The sequence below is a fragment of the Ictalurus punctatus genome, chromosome 14 (genome assembly GCF_001660625.3).
Source record: "Ictalurus punctatus breed USDA103 chromosome 14, Coco_2.0, whole genome shotgun sequence".
NCBI classification, from domain to species: domain Eukaryota; kingdom Metazoa; phylum Chordata; class Actinopteri; order Siluriformes; family Ictaluridae; genus Ictalurus; species Ictalurus punctatus.
In genome coordinates, this window is record NC_030429.2 from 19,732,307 (window position 1) to 19,752,904 (window position 20,598).

At 38.6% G+C, this 20,598-nt stretch overlaps 1 protein-coding gene across 2 annotated transcripts in view; it reads right to left on the reverse strand.

The window, feature by feature from the left end:
* pdzrn4 (PDZ domain containing ring finger 4) overlaps window positions 1–20,598 on the reverse strand; it is a 52,975-nt gene that overhangs the window by 16,141 nt on the left and 16,236 nt on the right. The window contains exons 2-3 of one of the 2 annotated variants that reach the window (XM_017484733.3): window positions 5,690–5,943; window positions 3,404–3,506 (exon numbers count right to left, since the gene is read on the reverse strand). In XM_017484733.3, the coding sequence (XP_017340222.1) occupies window positions 3,404–3,506; window positions 5,690–5,943 (357 nt within the window). Of the gene's footprint in view, window positions 1–3,403; window positions 3,507–3,610; window positions 4,158–5,689; window positions 5,944–20,598 lie in introns of those variants that run through there. The other variant, XM_047159934.2, reaches the window with a different exon arrangement.

The following is a 20,598-nucleotide window of genomic DNA, read 5'->3' on the forward strand; positions in this document are numbered from 1 at the left end:
CTGTATTATTAATTTATTATTACTGAAATCTTTGTACTACTATGTACTGCTCAGTATGATATAGTACAAATCCACTGTTTTAATATTAACTCGATCACACGTAAAAAAACAAGAAATATATATATATATATATATATATATATATATATATATATATATATATATATATATATATATATATATATATATATATATATATATATATATATATATATATATAAAGAATTCAAATTTACATAGATGAGTGAGAAGGATTAATGGATTTCAAGCAGAAGACGGGCTAAGACATCTTCATATTTCCGTTGAGACGTTAAACAGTGGTCCTGACTCTCTGTGGTCATTAAAAATTTCAGGACACTTCTCGTAAAGAGTAGGGGTATGACCCCGGAGTCCTGGCGAAATTCCCCCATTGACCCTTCTATAATGGCCCCCTGATAATCTCCATCCCTGAATTAGCTACATCACTCTCTCTCCTCTCTACTAATAGCTGGTGTGTGGTGGGTGTTCTGGTGCACTATAGCTGCCGTCACATCATCCAGGTAGATGCTACACACTGGTGGTGGTTGAGGAGATTTCCACCATACATTGTAAAGCGCTTCGAGTGTCTAGAATAGCGCTATATAAATGTAACTGTAACTAACTAACTGTAACCAAGACCTACAATTGGATTGTGGAAATTTTAAATTTGTAAGTAAGTTACTGTGCTGGGGGACCGCTGATGAAGTAAGAATTTCACTAAGCAGTATTTGGTACAGGCTTCCTACTGCAAGTATTCCAAGTAGCAGAGTGAGCCTGCTGCTGCATGTACTGCCAGAGGTCACTTACACGTCCTCTTCCTTTTCTCTTTGTATTCATCAAACAGTAGTAGTCCGTCACAAACTCACCAGTCCAGGCATCTGCACAGCTAATTACCCCCCTGAGCAGTAGGCCAAAAAGGAAGGCAACTATATTGTCAGGCTTTGTGTCTCAATTTTTTTGATGCACTCCAGCAGACATGCTCTCAGATCTTTAATTGAACACTTCTCCAAGTGCTAGGCTACTGAAGGGAGTAAGGCACTGCAAATAATTCTATCAAAACCAACGAGAGACGATATGCAGGGATAAAAATGATACACTGGGAGGTTTTTCTATTATGTTTGCTGAGCTTTAATCTATCACTAATGCAGTCAGTCATCATACTTTTGTCTTTCAATAATAATAATAATTAGAAAAATATAATGGATGCCACAGCACTGTGTTTAGTATCATAAGTCCAACAACACTGGCATGAGATAAAAAACAAACAATAATTATACGCAAAACTAATTAGTGATATTGTTCAATAAGACAATGATGCTCTATTAATTTTGATTACAGATAAGTCACAAATCTATCCATTCTAATAAAAGTCAGTGTATTTTATGTAATGAGAGAAAACACAAAGCGTAAACAGCATTGGCAGCCACATTATCAGCTGCAAACACCTGCAATTCAGGCCTTAAAAAGGAAATTCCTCATACAATGTGTTTCCTTCTCCGGGGGTTTGCAGTGTAATACATGTATTGTATTATTCCCCTGAGTGGCTCAAATCTGAAAGCATCATCTGATCTCTTTTACACAGTCTCTTTGCAGAACATTCTTACTCCTGTTGCGTCCTGCTCGCTATGATTGCATTTTCTAGGTGATTCCAAGGGTCAGGGAAGCAAAGAGACAGAGAAGATGAGAGGAGTTCAGACGACTGATGGTAAATGAACGTGTGTGTTGGAGAGATTAGATGAGGTGACTGCCCACCGTCAAATTGCGCTGGATGTTGTCATAACAAGTGTGTATTTGCAAGGTGGTAATGTAAAGAACAGGTTAGGGATTGGGGGAAGTAAGAGGAAGAGAAGAATAGTTCCTCTTCCTTATCAGGAGACTGAAGGGCCTGGAAATGGAAAATTCCACACTTTATTTCAAAAGTCTATGGCACACTTTTAAATGCTGGAAATAAACAATAATAATAATGGTCTATCCTTCAAGCAACTTTTAAGTGACTGTATTAAAACCCCCCAATGGAAATGATAGCATAGGCTGTAAAACCTCAAAAACTACCTTGTAAGTCTCAAATCCCTCACACAGATTTTCTGGAAATACGCTACTTTAAGTGGACTACTCTCTCTCTCTCTCTCTCTCTCTCTCTCTCTCTCTCCACAAATATTCCTATTGACATGGTAAATGGAGATACGTTTGTTCAGCATGAAATACAGTAAAAGGAGAATGTACAATCTAATAGAATCAGTTAATAGAAATGAGCTGTGTAGATCAGCACATAATTCATTTACCCTGCCTTAATGAAAGCAGCAGGAGACACGAGTGGATGCATAAATCTTTGAGGAATAGCAGGAGCTCACGCTTGGAGGGGAAAAGCATTCAAACAAATTCAGGTTAAATAACGACATCACGGTTCTCATATATCACTCAAAGCTTGGAAACAAACAGTCTCCTCTCAGCTATGGAAATGAAGAAATCTTGAAGCTTGTGCCTTTTTTTTTTGGCAGGCCATGTTAAAAATATGTTTAATATGTAAGCTGAGGGAAACTGTCAGACCTGAATATAATCAGCGATATGACTGATTCTACAATGCATCATTAACATTAAGATTCTAAATGACACGATGCTTGGTATTGTTTTTTTTTTATATAGTTTGGGGGTGAATATTGCAGTGAATCTAATGTGTAGCACCTACATTAACCTTAAGTATTATTTTGCTTACCCAGTTCAGAGTGAAAACGCCAGGGTTGAATAAACACCTATACTGTTGAATTAGTTCTTACAGGGTTCATTTGCATCCAGCTGGACTTTTATAAACACAACAGGGTATTAATCAACACTAAGCATTTTGCTGTGTAGCCTGCAGCCATCCTATAGAGCCTCAGCCTGCTTGCCATGTTCATTCAGTCTGGCTGCAACCATGTGATCATAATATCATTAATGTCGGAGCACGTCTATTGCAATAAACCAATTACAAAATAATAATAATATAATAATAATAATCTGAAGGAATCCAGACTGTCAATATGTCTGTGATATGCCTGAATATGGAACTAAATTAGATTATCTGGATATCTGGAAAACCAGACTGGTTGGTACAGGAAGACTATAACTATATGCCAGATTTTTAAACAAATGCAACAATGGTGTCAGCATCCAAGGGCAACAGCATGCTTTAACCCCCACCGTTTATATACCATGCTGTGATCATAGGTCATAGGTCATGACTGTGACCCATCATCTGTCAGGAGGGACCCATGGGGACAACCCTGGGGAGTGTATTACCAGCAGGTCTGCTCTTATGCCTAGGAAAAGTCTATTATAGGCATTCATGCTGGGTGGATATCAAGTGTGAAAAATAAAAGTGACAGGAGGAAACAGGATAATGTCCTACCTCATACTCTAACTCATCAGTCCTCTCAGCCTCAGCTGGCATGTTGGAAAGATACTCACTCCCCTCGTAGTACTCCTGGCCCATGGTGTGGAGGGAGTGACAGCTGTGGGAAAAAAAGAAGAGAATGTGTAAGGTAGTGTGAAAACTTAACAGTGTGAATAGACAATAAATGAGTGAGGAAGAAATTAGGCATTGAGAAAATGATACTGAAGAAAAGAGGGCGCAAGAGGAATCATAAAGCACTCAGAGCAACAGTAGGGTAGAAAGATGGTCATAGCGGGAGATGGGGATGAGACATGCTGAGACAGAGGAGGTAAGATGGAGAGAGATGAGGGTAATTGTATGTTGTATGTACATTGTGACTGAGTCACTTGCTATTTCACTCACTTGCTGATTGACTCATTGATTCACTCACTGACTCAGTCACCGATTCACTTATTTACACACTCAGTGATTTACTGACTGACTCATTGACTTACTCATTCACTGATTCACTTACTGACTCACTCCTTCATTCACGCCCTCACTTCCTCTTTGACTCACTGACTCGCTCACTCACTCACTGATTCACTCACTCACTGATTCACATTTTCATTGATTCACTCACTGATTCAGTCACTCACTGATTCACTCGCTCATATGATTCACTCACTCACTTGCTCATTCACTCAGTGATTCACTCACTCATTCACTAACTCACTCCTAACTATGCAGTCCTTGTCCTCTCCTCTCCGACAGAAATTATAAGTGAATAAAGTATCGCCATACGTGATCAGTGATGATGTCATGCGTGGGGGTTGAGGAATCATTATAGACCCTTCAGTTCTTAATGATACTGTCACTTTCTGGCCTCCGTGTCCTTGGAGAAACCATGCCGACCACCTCTCTCCCATAATACACAAGATTTATTCCAGACATCTAGAGGAAAATGTACCTTTCCTTAATATACTCTTACATATAGGACTATGTGAACCCTAATATACAGAACTCTTGCTGTGGCTCAGAATTTTGGATGCTATGAAAATAGCAAACCTATATGAGCTGAACATATCACAGTATACCTCCATGCAATACATTGTAAATGTCACAATGGTTTATTTTTTTGGATCTGCCATGTGCCATGCCGCAATATGTGAATATAACACAATTACACATTTTTATGATCGCTTGTGTGGTACAGTGGGGAGAAAATGCAGTTGTTGGATATATAAAAATCACTTCTCTGTCTGAGGCACTTGATAGCAGATGAGGAGCCAACAGGAGCGTTAGTTTTATGGGACAGCTTGATTACATTGGGGCTCTGCTGTAGGCTATAGGAATAGATTTGGACTTAATTTTGGCAACTATGGTTTCCTATTTTATAGGTCCATTAGCTTTTCATTACTGTGTGCACTTTTTCCTAGGAATATACTAATAATTGCTGGTATTCTAAGAAAATATTTTTTTTTTTTTATAAAATATGAATTTTTTTATTTTTAAATTTTTTTTTAAAAAAATTAACGGCTTCTTATCTTTAGAAATGAGTTATCTTTTTCAACTTTATTGTAAAAGTCTCTTTCTTCTGGTTGTACAAGTGCTAGATGTGTGTGAAAGTCCTCAGAGTTCGTTTGGCTGTCATATGAGTATTAATGAAGCTTGTCATCAGATTCTGCCGCCTTTGTCTAATGAGACAAAAAATTCATTTGAGAAGTCCAAATCAAAGTACCCAACACAAACGGGATCTCAAAATGAAACATGACTCTTATATGAGTGACAAATTTTAGACAATTAATTATTCAAGGGCCATTGTGTGGTAATAATTACCTCCTTTACACACAGTCTTTGTCTGTGGGTGTGTGAGAGCTGGTCTCAGATAACTTCACAGCACTGTGGAAACAAACACCTCCACATACACGGCTCACCATGGGTGTATCTCAGGGGAGGAAACCCAGATATTCTTTATGCTAAACTACATCTTGTTCACATTTCACAATTCCTCAGAGAGGAACTTGAGAACAAGCTGAAGTAAATTAAGAAAGAAAAGAAGAAGAAAAAAAACCACGAATGCTCTAGCTTCCTAGCTTTCCTTCCTTTCTAGAAAACCCCAGGATGCATTTAAAATTCATTAGGATTTCATGGTCTTTAATTTAGGAACATTTGTGACTGAAGAGTCTTTGTAACAAACTTCTAGGGTATAGAAATTAAGAGCCTTGTCCAGGTTTGATTAACAGCTTGTAAATCCCTGGTAGTTCAGCAGGTGTTTCAGTAATGAGTACTCCATCTTAGCCTGCAGTCAGTGGTTCTTACCTGTCTGAGAGCAGGAAAGGGCAAATGTCTGGCACAGGAGGGCTGCTAGGTCGGAGTTTGGCGATAGCCATGATATGCTCGAAGGTGATGTCTGTCTGTGTGCATACATCCACCAGCTGGACATCCTGAGAGGACCCTTGACCCAGAGGCAGCGGTTGCCGTCGGAGCACCTGGACCACAATGGGGTCTTTGGCAGTGCGGAAGGCCTGCACTGCCTCCTCATGGCTAGCTCTCGATAAGTCCTTCCCATTTACCTGGAGGAGACATGGCATCACAGCATACATCACAATCAAGCACTCTTACCTTCAAACAGGTCTGTAAATAGTTCTTAATAGAGTCAAGACATTTTTTTTATTCAAATCCTGTGCTAAATAACTATAATACACATTCTAGAAGGTGCTGTCTAAACTGTGACTGTGTGAAGTGTCTAACACCTATAGTGGAATACCAGATTCATGGAATCTGGAAATAACTTTAATTATACCATAGCCTGTTCGAATACTCGATTCTGATTGGCTGGAAGGTGTGCGTTAAAAAACGTATATACCACAGGTAGTTCCAGTCAGTTTTAATTTAATGCGCTGCCTATAAATAAACTGTAACCATAGTAACATACATTTTTACTCACAGCTTCATTATTAGTAGAGATGCGGAACAGACGCAGGTAATTCACACATGCACAATCTCTCTCTCTCTTTCTCTCTCTCGAATAAATAAGTTTTTACTGGCAGAAAAAAAAAAACTTCCCTTACCCTACAGGAAAAATCCACAAAACGGTAATCAAGTTTACTATGCACAAGATGACTAAAATCAAAATTATTACATGTTTCACCAAAGACCTTAAAAGGCCCATATACAATAGAACGTACTCTATAAACTTATCGAGCAGGGTTAGGGTTATGTGCAAATGGAAGGCACACACAAATTTGTCACCAACTCTGTTCCTGGAGATCTACAGTACCTTCCTGAAGACTATAGCTCCAACCATAATCATGCCCACCGTGACTATCTAATCATCGCCTTAAGAAGTTCTAGATCAACTAAAACAGGTGCATTAGATTTTGGTTGGAGATGAAACCTGCAGGAAGGCAGATCTTAAGGAAGAGGGTTGGTGACCACTGGTGTAGAACATACTACTGTACACCTTACATGAAACAGCATCTTGGTTTAGCCATGTAGCATTTTCTACCCAAATATATTGTGTAAACAAATATAGCAAGATATTTCTAGATAAAATCTAAATAGTTCAGGACTGTTATATGATGCAACTGATTTCTGAAGTTAAAGCAAACAATAGGAAATAAAATAAAATAAAAAACACCTAATTAAAACATAAAATGTTATAAACCTTACTTAATTTGACATTTTGTGTAGAATGTTTTTAAAGATAAACCAGCACTGAGAACACCAAGCAATCTAGAGAACAGCAGAAATTCGGATCATAATATATGTTAATTTACAGTTATGTTATAGTCCCAAGCGATTTGGAGATGACTTACAGCTTATATTTTAATTTTTAAAAAAAACACAAAAAAAAACAGCCTAACTGGCCCTAAGTGTGGACCCTCTGCATGAAAGGGGTCATCTCTAAATAACTGAATAAATACACTTTATATAAGGTATTCTCTAAAAACCTCTCCAATTTGTCTGGTATAGTTCCTAAATGGACAAAGAGAGATGACTATTAACGTGTGAAGTGAATGGGGCGTGATGTTAGCTGAAGGCTAGCAGTTATGTATTCGAATAGTAGGCTGCTTTTTGTTCCGTCCCCCGGAGGCCTGTCTGGCTTCAGTTTAAAAGGGGGGGGGGGGGGATGGGGGGGGTTGGGGTTAGTGAATTCTGCTTCACTACAGAATATTATTATAAGTAATGAAAAACATCAATCTTTCTTAAACAGGTGTGACCTAATGAAAGAAAGACTTCTTCATAATTTATATTGAAGCTCGCTACATTTAAACATTTAGCAGTGCAAACAAATGGATCAAATTTGACAACATGTCGAAACCCAAGAAAGTGTACCAAATATCCAAGTAGAAGAACAGCTCAAACCAATTAACAATGCTCTGTGTATGAAGCATCAAAACAACAAAGGGCTTCTACATTTAGTAGAAGGGATTACTTATTGCCTGCACTCACCAAACTTTCACCATGAATATATTTTTTAATGTTGTGCATAATTCAAGCTTAATACTGATTAGCTATTGAAACATCCATCCCTGCAGCTAAATGAATAATAAAGCAATTACATGCTTCCCAGGATGCTATAAATGACAAATTAATCCAAAAAACAAATACAGTATGTGTTTCTGAGATGGATGAGAGCACACACAGGATCTCTACATCATTTAAAAATCTGCAGAATGATATCCTTCAGTGGTCAGTCTCAGTTCGAAGCTGTGCGGTTGGTGCCTCTATTTACCTAATTAGTTAAATATCTTTGCTCTGCACATGGCATGTATATGGAGAAAGGCTGTGGTTCATTTAGCTCAGTAATTGGGAGCCAGAGAGAGAACAATACGGATGAAATACTCCCGTGAATAGGCTTTGAAACGCAAGATAAAGATCTGCACCTCGATTATGGTCAAACCAGTACAATTTCCCCCCTCTTTGCTTTGCACTGGAGTGCCCCCAGCGTTTTCTCCCATTTGGATTTGAAGAGACAGTTTGAGAGAGGCATACAAACAAACACAGAGAGAGAGAGACAGAGAGAAAAATGCACATATACCTAAATCAGGCAGTGTAAATGTCTGTCTCCATATTCAAATAATGGCCATATTACTGTATATAATGTAATAATTCTATATGTAATGATACACATTTCATAATTCCTTTAATTCTCCATTATATGTGATCTCCCTAGATATAACACTTGACTCTGTGAGATGACTGACATGCCCTGAGACCATACAAGAGTAATTTCTGACACCTTTGCCAGTGAGAAACATTCCCAATAACATTCTCTTTAAAGATGCTTCTCTGCTCAGTCAAGTGACCTTTGTGTAAAGCAATGTTGCATTAATCAGCTAGGCGATAAAGTAGGTCAAATCTCCAGAGAGACGTTCATGACAAACATGAGGAGAGAGGCAAAAAAAAAAAAAGGAATCAACACAATGAGACACAGAGGCAGTCATCTCACTTGGGTCGCTACTTTCCTCTTCCATTTCCACACTGTTTTGCTCTTTGAACCTGATTCTACATGCTTTTGTTTTTTTTTGTTTTTTTTTTTTTGCTAGTCAGCATTCAAAGCCTATTGTTGTGGTTCCATGTGAAGTGCCTCTGTTACGGCCCGGCACACGATTCCTGAAGCAGAGAGATTCCAGACAAAGAAGCAGCACTAGATAAATGAGCATGCCTATAGCTTATGGCAGGCTGAGAGGAAAATGAACAAATTGTAAGTGCTAGGAGTGCCTTTCCCAGCTCCTAGCCTGATAGCAGATGTGGCCTTGCTAAAGGAAGAGAAACCATTTTAAAAGGAAAAACAAAACAAGTTTCTTGCTTATTGTTTATATCTGCTCCAGATGGACTGATTAATCCCTAATTGAGGGATAGAATATGAATAATTCTAGGCATTACGGGCATGTACCAGGCCATGCTGTTAGCATTCTGCTACCTTTCAGTGAATTAGCACTAACAATGTCGTTCTAATGCCACACAGATGTTCGAGGTAACTCACAAGGACAATGCATGCAGAGAGTGTAATGCAGATATGGACATTATATGAAGTATTTTTAATATCTGTGTAGTTTCACATAAACTATACGTATAGCTTCAATGTAAATGAAGATGTATTCACTGTTTCAGGATTGAAGAAATGCATTTTATATCACATGCATCACCTTCGATATAAAATGTATCTTGAGAGTTGTAACAGATACAGAGTGTCATGTCGATACCGGGATCGTTGAACTCCAATTCGCACAGCATACAAACATGGCTGCCACGGCCTACACCGCCGAAAACACGCTCCATGTCAGCTGATTATTGACTGTTTGCACATGCACTCAATGACACATGCTCATACACTCACACACACTCTAATACCCAGTCACAAACAGTCTCATCCTGTGTATCATCCTGTGTTTCTAATCCTTGTTGTTTCTGTGCATGACATTCTGTTCTTTGATCTTGTTATTCCCATTTGCATGTTTCTTGTGACCAAGTTCTTGTGTATCATTTAGCATCTGCCATATTGTTAAATTAAGCATTTATCTGTAACTGCAACCATATTTGCCGCATGACACAGTGGAGAATTGCCAGACTAGTGTGAGTTGACAGGATGGCTACAGTAAGTCAAATACTCACTCTTTACACCTGTGATGATCAGAAAAGGATCTCAGAAAGCACAACACACCAACCCTTGAGGCAGATGGGCTACAACAGCAGAAATCCACATTGCATTACATTGTATGAGGCTGAAACCAGGCACCTGAAGATTGGAAAGTAGTTATACTGTATATAATATATAGAGAACTGATACATCTTCTTTTTGGAGCTTCTGCACTTCAACTGAATGATTTGTTGTCAGCGGTAATCTCACCAGGATACTGGAAAGATACCTCTGTAACCTGGTGCTCATACTGAATATGCTCTCACCACACTTAGTACTGTGTGGCTTCATAGTATACAGGTGTAGATGAGTGATGATTTTCAGTATAATTCATCTATCAGGTGTCACCCAGGAGACGATGGATTCCCTTTTAGGTCTGGTTCCTCTGGTTCCCGATGTCGTTTCAGGAAGTTTTCCTTGCCACAGTGTCCTCTGGCCTGCTCATTATGAAACTAAATCTACATCCGGCCTCCTGTAATGCCGCTTTGTGACAGTGTCTATTGTTAAACGTGCTATACAAATAAAACCGAATTGAATGGAATTGGATTATAGACCTTTACAGCAATTAGCAGCTTAACCAGAAGAGACTTGTACTTAGAAGAAAGCAATAGACTCAAGAGTATGTAGTAGGACATGAAAGCATGAAAGGCAGCCTGGATGTAGGGTCAATTTGTGGACAAACACCTAAAATGATAGGGATCACATTTTGGACCCATTGTAACCACTTAAATTCCTAGGAATTTCCTCATGTTTATAACTACACAGCTTACCTTTTAGTTTTAGTGTACTGAATAATTCTTACTGAATAATATGCTTTAAGAGGAATATCTTATTAATAGGTTAGGAGGTTAATTTGATTCCTAATTATGGATGTTATTATTTATTTACAGTGAGCACTGTATTAAAGCCTATACATGATCAGGGCTTTGCAGGAAACTTTTTGACCCTATTATGACCCTATTATGTAAATTTAATATCCATTTAGATATACAGGAAATCTGTCATGTCCCTGGGATCAAAACACGCCATCTGACCAACTCTTCAAGAATAATTTTGATCAAATTCAACCACATTTTCCTCCTCCAGCAAAGTTGTTTTTTCATCAGTGTTTCCAGCAGGAGGTTGATTATATGGCACTTCCACAGATGCTCATAGGTGCTCAATGCTACCCTTGAGAAACTTCTTAGCATAATCCATAAACGTGAAATAAATAGTATCACACACTTGTTGAATACCTTCAATCTCTAAAGTTAAATGAAACTGACTTTAGATATTTTGCACACCACTGGTTCTTTTGTGCCGAACAGTGGACGATGTAATGGAAAAGCCTTGGGCTGAACACTGTTGCATGTGGTCCTGTTTGCACACAGAATAACATCATCTGTGATTGGGAGAGAACAGTTTTCATGATTAATCCAATAGCACTTCCGTTTCACATTCAGGAAGTCACTCAAAACCATCTAGTGTCAATATAGGAGTAAGCACAGGTCTCTTGACATGTATAAACAATCAAAAATATCTCTCGAAATCTCTTTTGTCTTTCAAAAGCATCTCTGTAGCTTTCCTGAATCACTACTCTATTTCTGTACAAAAGGCATGCTGAATAGAAAATATTGCACAATGATTTTCTGTGCTGCTTTTGTAGTCAAACATTTGTGCCCTGTGGATGTGCAGACTCAGAAGTTTTTTCAATATTATCTTAGTAGGAATATTTTCTACCTCAAGCTCTGGGTTGATATACATGTTTTGATCAGAGCTCCCCCCCCCCATTAGATGCCTTTTGTCAGCCTAATGTATATATATTCATTGCAATTTGTACTTTCTGTCAATGCCCATTCACTGTATGACTGTTTATTGTAATGACCAAAATTTCACTATTCATTGTTCATCAAGGTTCCACTTTCACTTCTGGCTTGCTAATTAGGGACCTAAATCTGGATCTGAATATCTGTAAAGCTTCTTTGTGCCAATGTCTATGCAAATAAAAACTGTATTTAAAAGAAATTAAACTGAATTAGATAATATATTCATGAAACAAACTGATGTGAATAAAAAGTGAGAATAGACAATAAGTACCATGAATAGTGTATAGCATGTAGGTCAGTAGCACTTCAAATCAATTATATTTCTGTTTACTAGACATCTCTGAATATGACACCTCAGCCAAAGCCACAAGGGAGAGGCTGCGTAATACGACCACACCGTCTCTTCAGATCGAAGTGGCCTCACTCTGGTTCAGTCGTCTTACAGCATCACAGAAGCACAGAAACCACACTCATACAGCCAGGGGCTGAAGCAGACAAATCTATATAGACAAGTGTTCTGACATGTAGAAGTATGTGAAATAAAACCTAATGCAAGAGTTCAATATGGCATCGCATTTTCTTCAATCGAGTTCTGATGAGCCGCCAATTATCTTTGTTTTCACTATGAACAAAGGAACAATAGATGTTGGATGTGAGAGGGAGGGGCGTGGCCAGGAGCCTACTCTGGGCACTGCGCTCAAGTCAGCCGCACTCGTTTTCTCAGACAGGCCCATTTTTTTCTGACTGACTGAATTCCTCTCAAGTGACCAACAATGCTCCACTGACTCAGCCCTTTGTGTCCCAGGAATCAATTTACATTTTCATAAATAAAATCCAGTGTTGGTGTGAGGCACAGGGCCGCTTAAACCAAGGACTGGTATTAAATTAAAAAAAAGAAAAGAAAAGGTAATTCCCCAGTGCCAAGGAGAGTCATATCTCCAACTAGCCACCACTGGGCCTTCATTCAAGCGGGCTAAATGTCTCATTTCAATAATAAGTGTCAGACTAAAATACGATGAGTGGTGTGATACAGTAAAGATGTTATGAGTACATAAATCATGCGGGGGGAGACAGATCGGCTGCTTTAGCGGGTCCCAGCACACGCTGTGCTGCTCCAGTGACACGGAACTGCGAAATAAAAACTATGAGAAGATCGCAAGGGAAATCTGAGTGGCCCCTCACATCACAACATCAAGCAGCTGAACATCTCGCCTTTCACCCCACCGCAGCATAAAACACAAGCACAGCACAGCCGCTAGCTATTTTATACATTAATAGAACCTATTCAACTCTACGCCCAGACACATTAAATGAATTTGAGCAATTTTCTTGCTCACGTACCTCTCCTTCTGAGCAACCTGAGTATTTCATTTATGTTCTGTTAGGACGGTATGTTTGAGTTTGGTTAGCTACAGATGGACGTGAATCAGTGCGAAATGCTTACATTTCTTCATAAGTTGATGAAGGTAAAGAAAGCTGATTTTGCCATATGGGGTGAAGTTCTCAATTTCTGGCAGCTAGCAATATAATATGAGTGAAAAATTGATGTGGACAAGCAACATCCAAGATCTGCTTATAGCTGAAGCTTTCGCCTATGACTTGGTGACATGGTGAGACATGATGTGCTTCATTAGAACATTTGTTAGAAAAATGATAATAACAAGAAATAGCACAGCGACAATTAGACAATGCCAAACGCGTGGAAAGAGCAATGTTAAACAATTTGAGTGAAGTTCAACTTCATGCAAAGTAGCAATGTGACTGGGATTGGAATCCGGTGGGTGTTACAGTTCTTTTTTTCTCTCACTGTGAAACATGATCCTTTTTTTGTTCCCACATTCTCAATGATGTTTTTAATATACTGTTTAGGTACATAAAACTAAAACTTAAGACCATCAAGTAGGTGGCAGAAACCGTGAAGAGCAAAACAGTATTCTTGGCTCATTCTGCTGCTACTAGACAGTGACAAACTGCATACAGTAGATGCATTTTATACAGTTGAGTCTCACCGTCTGGCCCAGGAGCTGTTAGTAGCAATGAATATGAAGAAATATGTTGTTCTTCACAGGTAGAGGGGGAAAAAAAACTACCACTGCACCGCTTGCATGAAGTTAAACTTCAAGGGTCACTAACAACTTCTCTACCTCTAGTTGCCTTTTGAGAATTTCTATTTTTAGTGTAAAGATGTCTGATTTGTGGGTGGATTTGCATAAATTCTGCAGCTGGCTTGTGAGGATATTGTGATTTGGGTGGTTATTGCAGTAGTCTGGTGCTACCCTTAAGACCAAGGGTGTATCTCGATCAGCTTGCTAGTTCAGTAGTCAGGGCACTGATCAGGGAGTCGGCCATTTTCAGGGCTGTCTCAATCAAAAATCAGTGCACTGGAACGTGTGCTCCCTAAAAAATCCCACAATGCACCGTAAAAACCATGGAACATCAATGCCCACTATGTTTCCTTACTGAAAATGACATCATATTTTCTGAAGACTCCATTTGAAAAAAAATGGCGGACGAACTCTCAGCCATTCGTCTACAAATGTAAGTAGCTTGTTATAATTGTCATAGTTCTCAAATGATTACGCACGTTAGCGATTTTTAACTTTATTTGACGCTCTATATATGATTTGTTTGAGTCTAACCATTTTTAGGTGTTTAGTGATTTTTAAAAATCCACTAGATAGACTACGATCCTGCTTGAAGTACCATGACAGTAACGTGTGAGATTAAGCTAACAAATTTATATGACATATAATGTCAGAAACATATCGGTCCTGCCTGTTGTTGATAAATGCCAGTGGTGACGTTTTACAGCGCGAGTACATAGTCATGTCACCGGAAATTGAGTCATCAGTGTCCCAGTGTGTAGTGAGCCAGGGTCCTTACCAGTGCCCAAAGTCGTGTATGTTATACTAATTCACAACCGAGGGAGCTAATTGAGACACACCCCATGACAGCCCACTAATGACCAGAATAGAGTGATTTTAGCAAAGTGAAAAAAGGTGTGAGGTCAGCTTTAGACTCCCGGGTCCAGACCCCTGACCATCATAACTATGCTTCTTATTAGCTTCACTGTAATTACTAAACAACTAGTAGTGCATGAGGCAGGACTACACCCTAGATGGGACACCATGCGCACACACACTCACACCTAGGGGATATTTTGAGTTACAGATCCACCTGCTTTCAAGTTTTTGCTAGGTGGGAAGAAACCAGAGAACCCACAGGAAATTCATGTGGACACAGGAAGGACATGTGAACAGTAAACTAATTAAACCAGGGACCCTGAAGCCATGACCTCCCTTTATTAATCAAATGATACAAATAACTGAAAAACAAGTTTTAAGGAATTATATTAGTGTTTCTTTTTCTTTAAATCTTTATTTCGGGGCTTAATTGATTATAAATATATACATAACTATATATATATATATATATATATATATATATATATATATATATATATATATATATATATATATATATATATATATATATATATATATATTTATTTATTTATTTATTAAGTCCCAATTTAAAGCCTTTACTGAGATGCATGAGACCACCTTCGATTGGTCCTTCAAATCATCCTTTTCACAGGGGATTTTATTCAACCAGACTTCAGTGTTGATGGTGTTAATATATTTCCATATCACATAAACATGCCTGTGTTTCTTCTTCAAATATTTAAAGACCCGCTTCATAAATTATGTCAAAATTCTAAGACTGCTAACAAAGCCCTATGAGGATCTCACAAACACAAACTGCAAACCTTCTCCTTTCTTTTCTGAAGTAGCTCAATCTCACTGCATCTCAACAAATTATTGTTTGGGGAAAACACATTCACTGAGGTGCCCTACAGCATATAATGCGCAACCTCTGCTGAGAGAGGGTGTATATGAGTGTGTGCGAGAGATGATTTAAAGCCTCAATGATTCTCTGCACATTCATTTGCACATCCGCGACCACAAAGTGCACTGCACAGGAGGCAATTAGCATCATGTGAGCGATATTTACATAGTGTCAGACACATCCTCGCTCACAACAAAGATGCTTCATGTGACTGGCTGTCACTCGCCCGGCTAGTTCTCTTCTCATTACAGCCCGAGCATGGGTCACGGGGTGGTCGTCAGAGCACAGTGCTGTAATGAGCGCACCGAGCACCAAGGGTCAGTCAGAACCCCTGCTGGTGTGGTTGCTCTTGATGCCGATTTGCAAATAATTGGGAGCTCTGTAACGTGTATGGAGGTGGACACTGAGAGAATCCTTTGGGCAACAGGGGGAAAAGGAGTTAAGAGAAATAGATAGTTAAAAAGGTATGAAAAACCGACTATTTGTTCAACACTCGTGGGGTTTAGCTGACACGTAAAACCTGCTGCCTGTTAAGGAAGGCTTCGAGTCATGTCTGAATTGAATGTTTGCATAGAATGCTTCATACTGAGACCCCTCCTTGAAGGTATCTTTTGCTGTCCTAAAGAGCTTATAATAATCTCATGTGTCAGTCTGCAGGTAAATCATACTTAACAATAATACTTAACAACGCTTTATTTAATCCAATGAACATAGCATATGTCAGTAACCTGGCAACATGGTGATGCTGTCTTCAAAGCCCATCTCAAACGGTTTTCTTACACACACCTTCAAGATATCAAAGTGCTTCCTTGTAAGACACTGATTTATGAGACAGCACAGACAGCAAGGCATCAAGGCAGCTGCCTTCTGTTTGGGACACAGCCACTGTCATTGTTAAAATGATGGAAAAGCTCCAGTAAATCAAATGTTATCCAAGCTTCAAGACAAGCGATTACTGAACCATCCTGTTAGTTTCATGAATCTTAAATATCTCATCCAATTATTTATAAAACCGCATTACAAAAGTAATATCCAGTTTCCCACTCAGATCAACCCAAACTGTTTACACCGTTTTTAACAAATTCAATATCTATTAACAGATGTACAGAGGAATAAATTTGTAGAGATCAAACACACACACACACACTTCGTACATAAACAGCCTCTCTTATATGCTGCTATACAGCCAGGACTGCTCTGAAAGTGAGGTTTGTGCATTCATTATTCGTCATTCTTCAGTCTTTGTGTCTGTCTGTCTCCCTCAAACAATTTTAAACTCCCTCTAAGATCTTAATTTTGGGGTTGGAGACAGCTGGCATGTGGCAGCAGTTAGACAGAAGTCTGACAGGAAAATAGTTTATTCTTCATCTTTGTCTCTCATCACTTGGGTAAATTAGAGGTTATAGGCTTAGAGGTTAACAAAGCGCTGTGCCAGGGAGTTTCACTGAATGTGCCACTAACACAATGCTTATTGTCTACAACTCCTTTTTGTCACAGTGTGTGGAAAAATATTAAGTTCATGAGGCCAGTGGTTTTTTTCTCTCCTTGTGTTGGATTGAATTAGGACTTCAACAACTAATACAGTTAGAATTTCATTATAATTTAGCTGGTTATGAAGTTAAGAAGCACACACTATGTTACTTCACTTAAACTAAAAATGTATTTGATGGAAAATGGTGGAGAATGTTGTAAAAGAGAAACTGTACATGTACCAAAGTGCTCAAAGTATGGGAACTCTTTACATTACACCACTATTATTGGTCTTGTAAAAATACCTCTTGTTTTGTTGTGTTTTGAGGAATAATTTGACTCAGTCATTCTCTTGTGGCCAACATGAGAATCACGTTTTGCCTCACGCCTCCGGGGCTGGGGGTTCAAATCCCAGCTCTGTGGAGTTTGCATGTTCTCCCCGTGTTTCAGGGTTTCTTCCTCGTAACCCGCTTCCTCCTCTACTAAAAAAGACATGCACTGTAGGCTGGTTGGCTTTTCCAAATTGTCTGTAGTGTGTGAATGTGTGTGAATGTGTGTGCGCAATTGTGCCCTGCGATGGGTTCGTACCAAATCCAGGGTGGCCCTGCCTTGTATCCCAAGTTCCCTGGAATAGACTCCAGGCTTCTGCGTGATCCCGTTTGGAATAATCAGTAAGGAACATGGATAGATGGATTTATATTTCCTACCCTATCGGAAAGCACTTTCTTGTGCTCCCCGCCTTGTGCCCGATGATCCCTGGGATTGGCTCCAGGTTCCCCCGCGACCCTGAAGAAGGAGTAAGCAGTAGAAGATGGATGGATGGATGGACTTTCTTGTGCTACTTTGATGGGTACAAATTTATGGGGTGAAAATGAACCCATGATCTCGAATGATTAGCCTGTGAGACAAATATTTTCACACTAATGTCATGCAACTAATTTGCACTGTGTTTCTTTTATTTGGCTTTGGAATATTTGATTCATAATTAATATCCTGAGTTATTAATAGATTTATGAGAGTCAGGATATTTAGCATGCATTGTTGGACAATAGCATCACCAAAAGAATCAAAGCTATTGGAATCAATGAGCTTGCAAGTAGTAACTATTTTTCTACCCATTGACATTAATAAAGATGACATTGTTTAATTTTCTCAATGTGTACAATATACTGTACATTTTCACTATGTTGGGTGTCGAGTCTATATGTCACCTCCCTACACCAATTCAGATGTTGGTGTTGGGAGTCAATCCCAGAAAGAGTCAATTCACTGATTCCAGGCATTGAAAATTAAGAGCCAACCCAAAATATTTGGGAGTTGCTTCAATACACCAAATATGACTTGCCTCGTGTAAACATATCAAGGAAAATTCATTTAACATCCCAGAGTTTCAGTTAGCGAGTGGGTATTGGCCCATATTATTATATAGGTAATGTATGTAAGACCCTCACCTAGTGGCATGTAAATGCAAAAATGCGTGCAGAACCAGTAAAAAAAAAAAATGTACAGAAATTTGAAAAACATGTTCAACTCATGACACGCTTGATAATATTCTCATACCATGACAGATGTGACCTGTTTAAAAAAAAAACAAAAAAAAAAAAACAATTACGTTCTGTAGTAGTATTAGCTGATTGACTTAAATTCTAGTATTTAGTATATTTTAAAAATAAACCAATTAATCGATTCATCCAAAAAAGTTCTTACTTTCTATACTCCAAGTTATAGTCTGGTGTCTACTTTTTATATGCAAGTCCATTGATAGTGTAGTGCATCGGTCAAATGTCCTGCAGCTCAAATCAGAAAGCCATGTAGTCAGATCAGGAGGAGATTAAAGAACGTTTCTTTCAACAGAGGCAGTTCATTTTAAATACCAAATGAGCTCTCTTTTTTTATGGGACAGATTATATGCTGGTCTTTGAAGACATCTTACATTCAAATAATTCAATACAGAGTTCTTAAAGCTGTAGTGTGCAAGAGTAAAAATAAAAATAAAAACACAACTGGAGTCAGAGGAGAACAAATACTCTAACAGGCTGCTGCAAGTTGCATTGACAACCCTGTATCTTTTTTAGTCAGAGCTGTTGGTTGGATTTGGCCAGAGATTTTGGACACATGGATCATCCTTGATACGTCATACAACATGACAATCCAACCTTAGAAAGAGGTCCAGCTTCACACAGACCTAATACTAGCAAACCAACCAGTTCATGTTGGCTGGATAGTTAAAAGACATGCATGAAAGACACAAATAGAATTGGCACAGACGATAGTGTCATTACAATTAGGCATGTGGTATGCAGTTTGAGACACAGCCTTGAACTTGTCACACGCAGCTGCTTAATTCACATGGCAGTAGGGTGTAGCACCATACACATATCGAAATGCTGTGTGAGTAGCTCGGAATAGCATTGTTTTAACCAGATTTGAGGATTATAACTACTATAATCTCTCCAAATCCCATCCATCAGCAGTGAATCACCGCAAAAACCGGGAAAAAAAGATGACTACTTTTAACTTCACGTTTGATTTTCCTGAATATATCAATCCACATTGCCATAAATCAATACATCCTCTTCATTTAAAACAGTTATGTCTGCTTGTGTTATGCAAGACTGCTTCAGGACACCTTCATGTCTACAACTGTACTTTCTAAGCTCTCTCTACACATTTCTCTCACATCCACTGTGCAGTACCACTTACAAACATGCCACAGTGACACAGCAATTGAACCCTACCTTATCGTATCATAGGCACAGGCTTGATCTAATGTGACTTTGCTGGAATATAAAGGTCATTGAATTACATTCTCAGAGGACGAATGCTTGTGTGTCTTGGCTGACTGTTTGGATAAATTAAATGCAAATAAGTTGCTTGTTTTGTTCTCTGTTATTGGATTTTCAAAAGGTATATAAAATAGTAAGTAAGTAATTAAGTAAATCTTTATTTATAAAGCACATTTAACACAGCAAAGCTGGCCAAAGTGCTGAACGGAGTAAGAAAAGTAAAATAGAAAACAGAATAAAACCAAATAAAGACAGCCAATAGACAATAGTAAAAATTTTGGGAGATGAGATATGCTTTCAGCCTCTTTCTAGAAATGATAGAGGTTGCAAGGCCAGTGACAATAGATGCCATGAACAGAAACTGAAAAAGCTCCATCCCCCTTAGTTTTTTTAAACGGGATCGAGGGACATACAGAAGAAACCTATCAGAAGAGCTTAAAAATCTGCTGGATGAATGTCGTGTAAGAAGATCTACCTTTCACAGGACACAATCGCACACACACTCACACACTAGGGACAATTTGGAAATTCCAATCAACCTACAATGTATGTCTTTGGACTGTAGGAGGGAACACTGGAAAATAAAATAGACAGTGGTTCAAATTTTGACATAGTACAATTTACTAACTCTACTGTCTATACATATACAAACATACAATAACCAGATACATA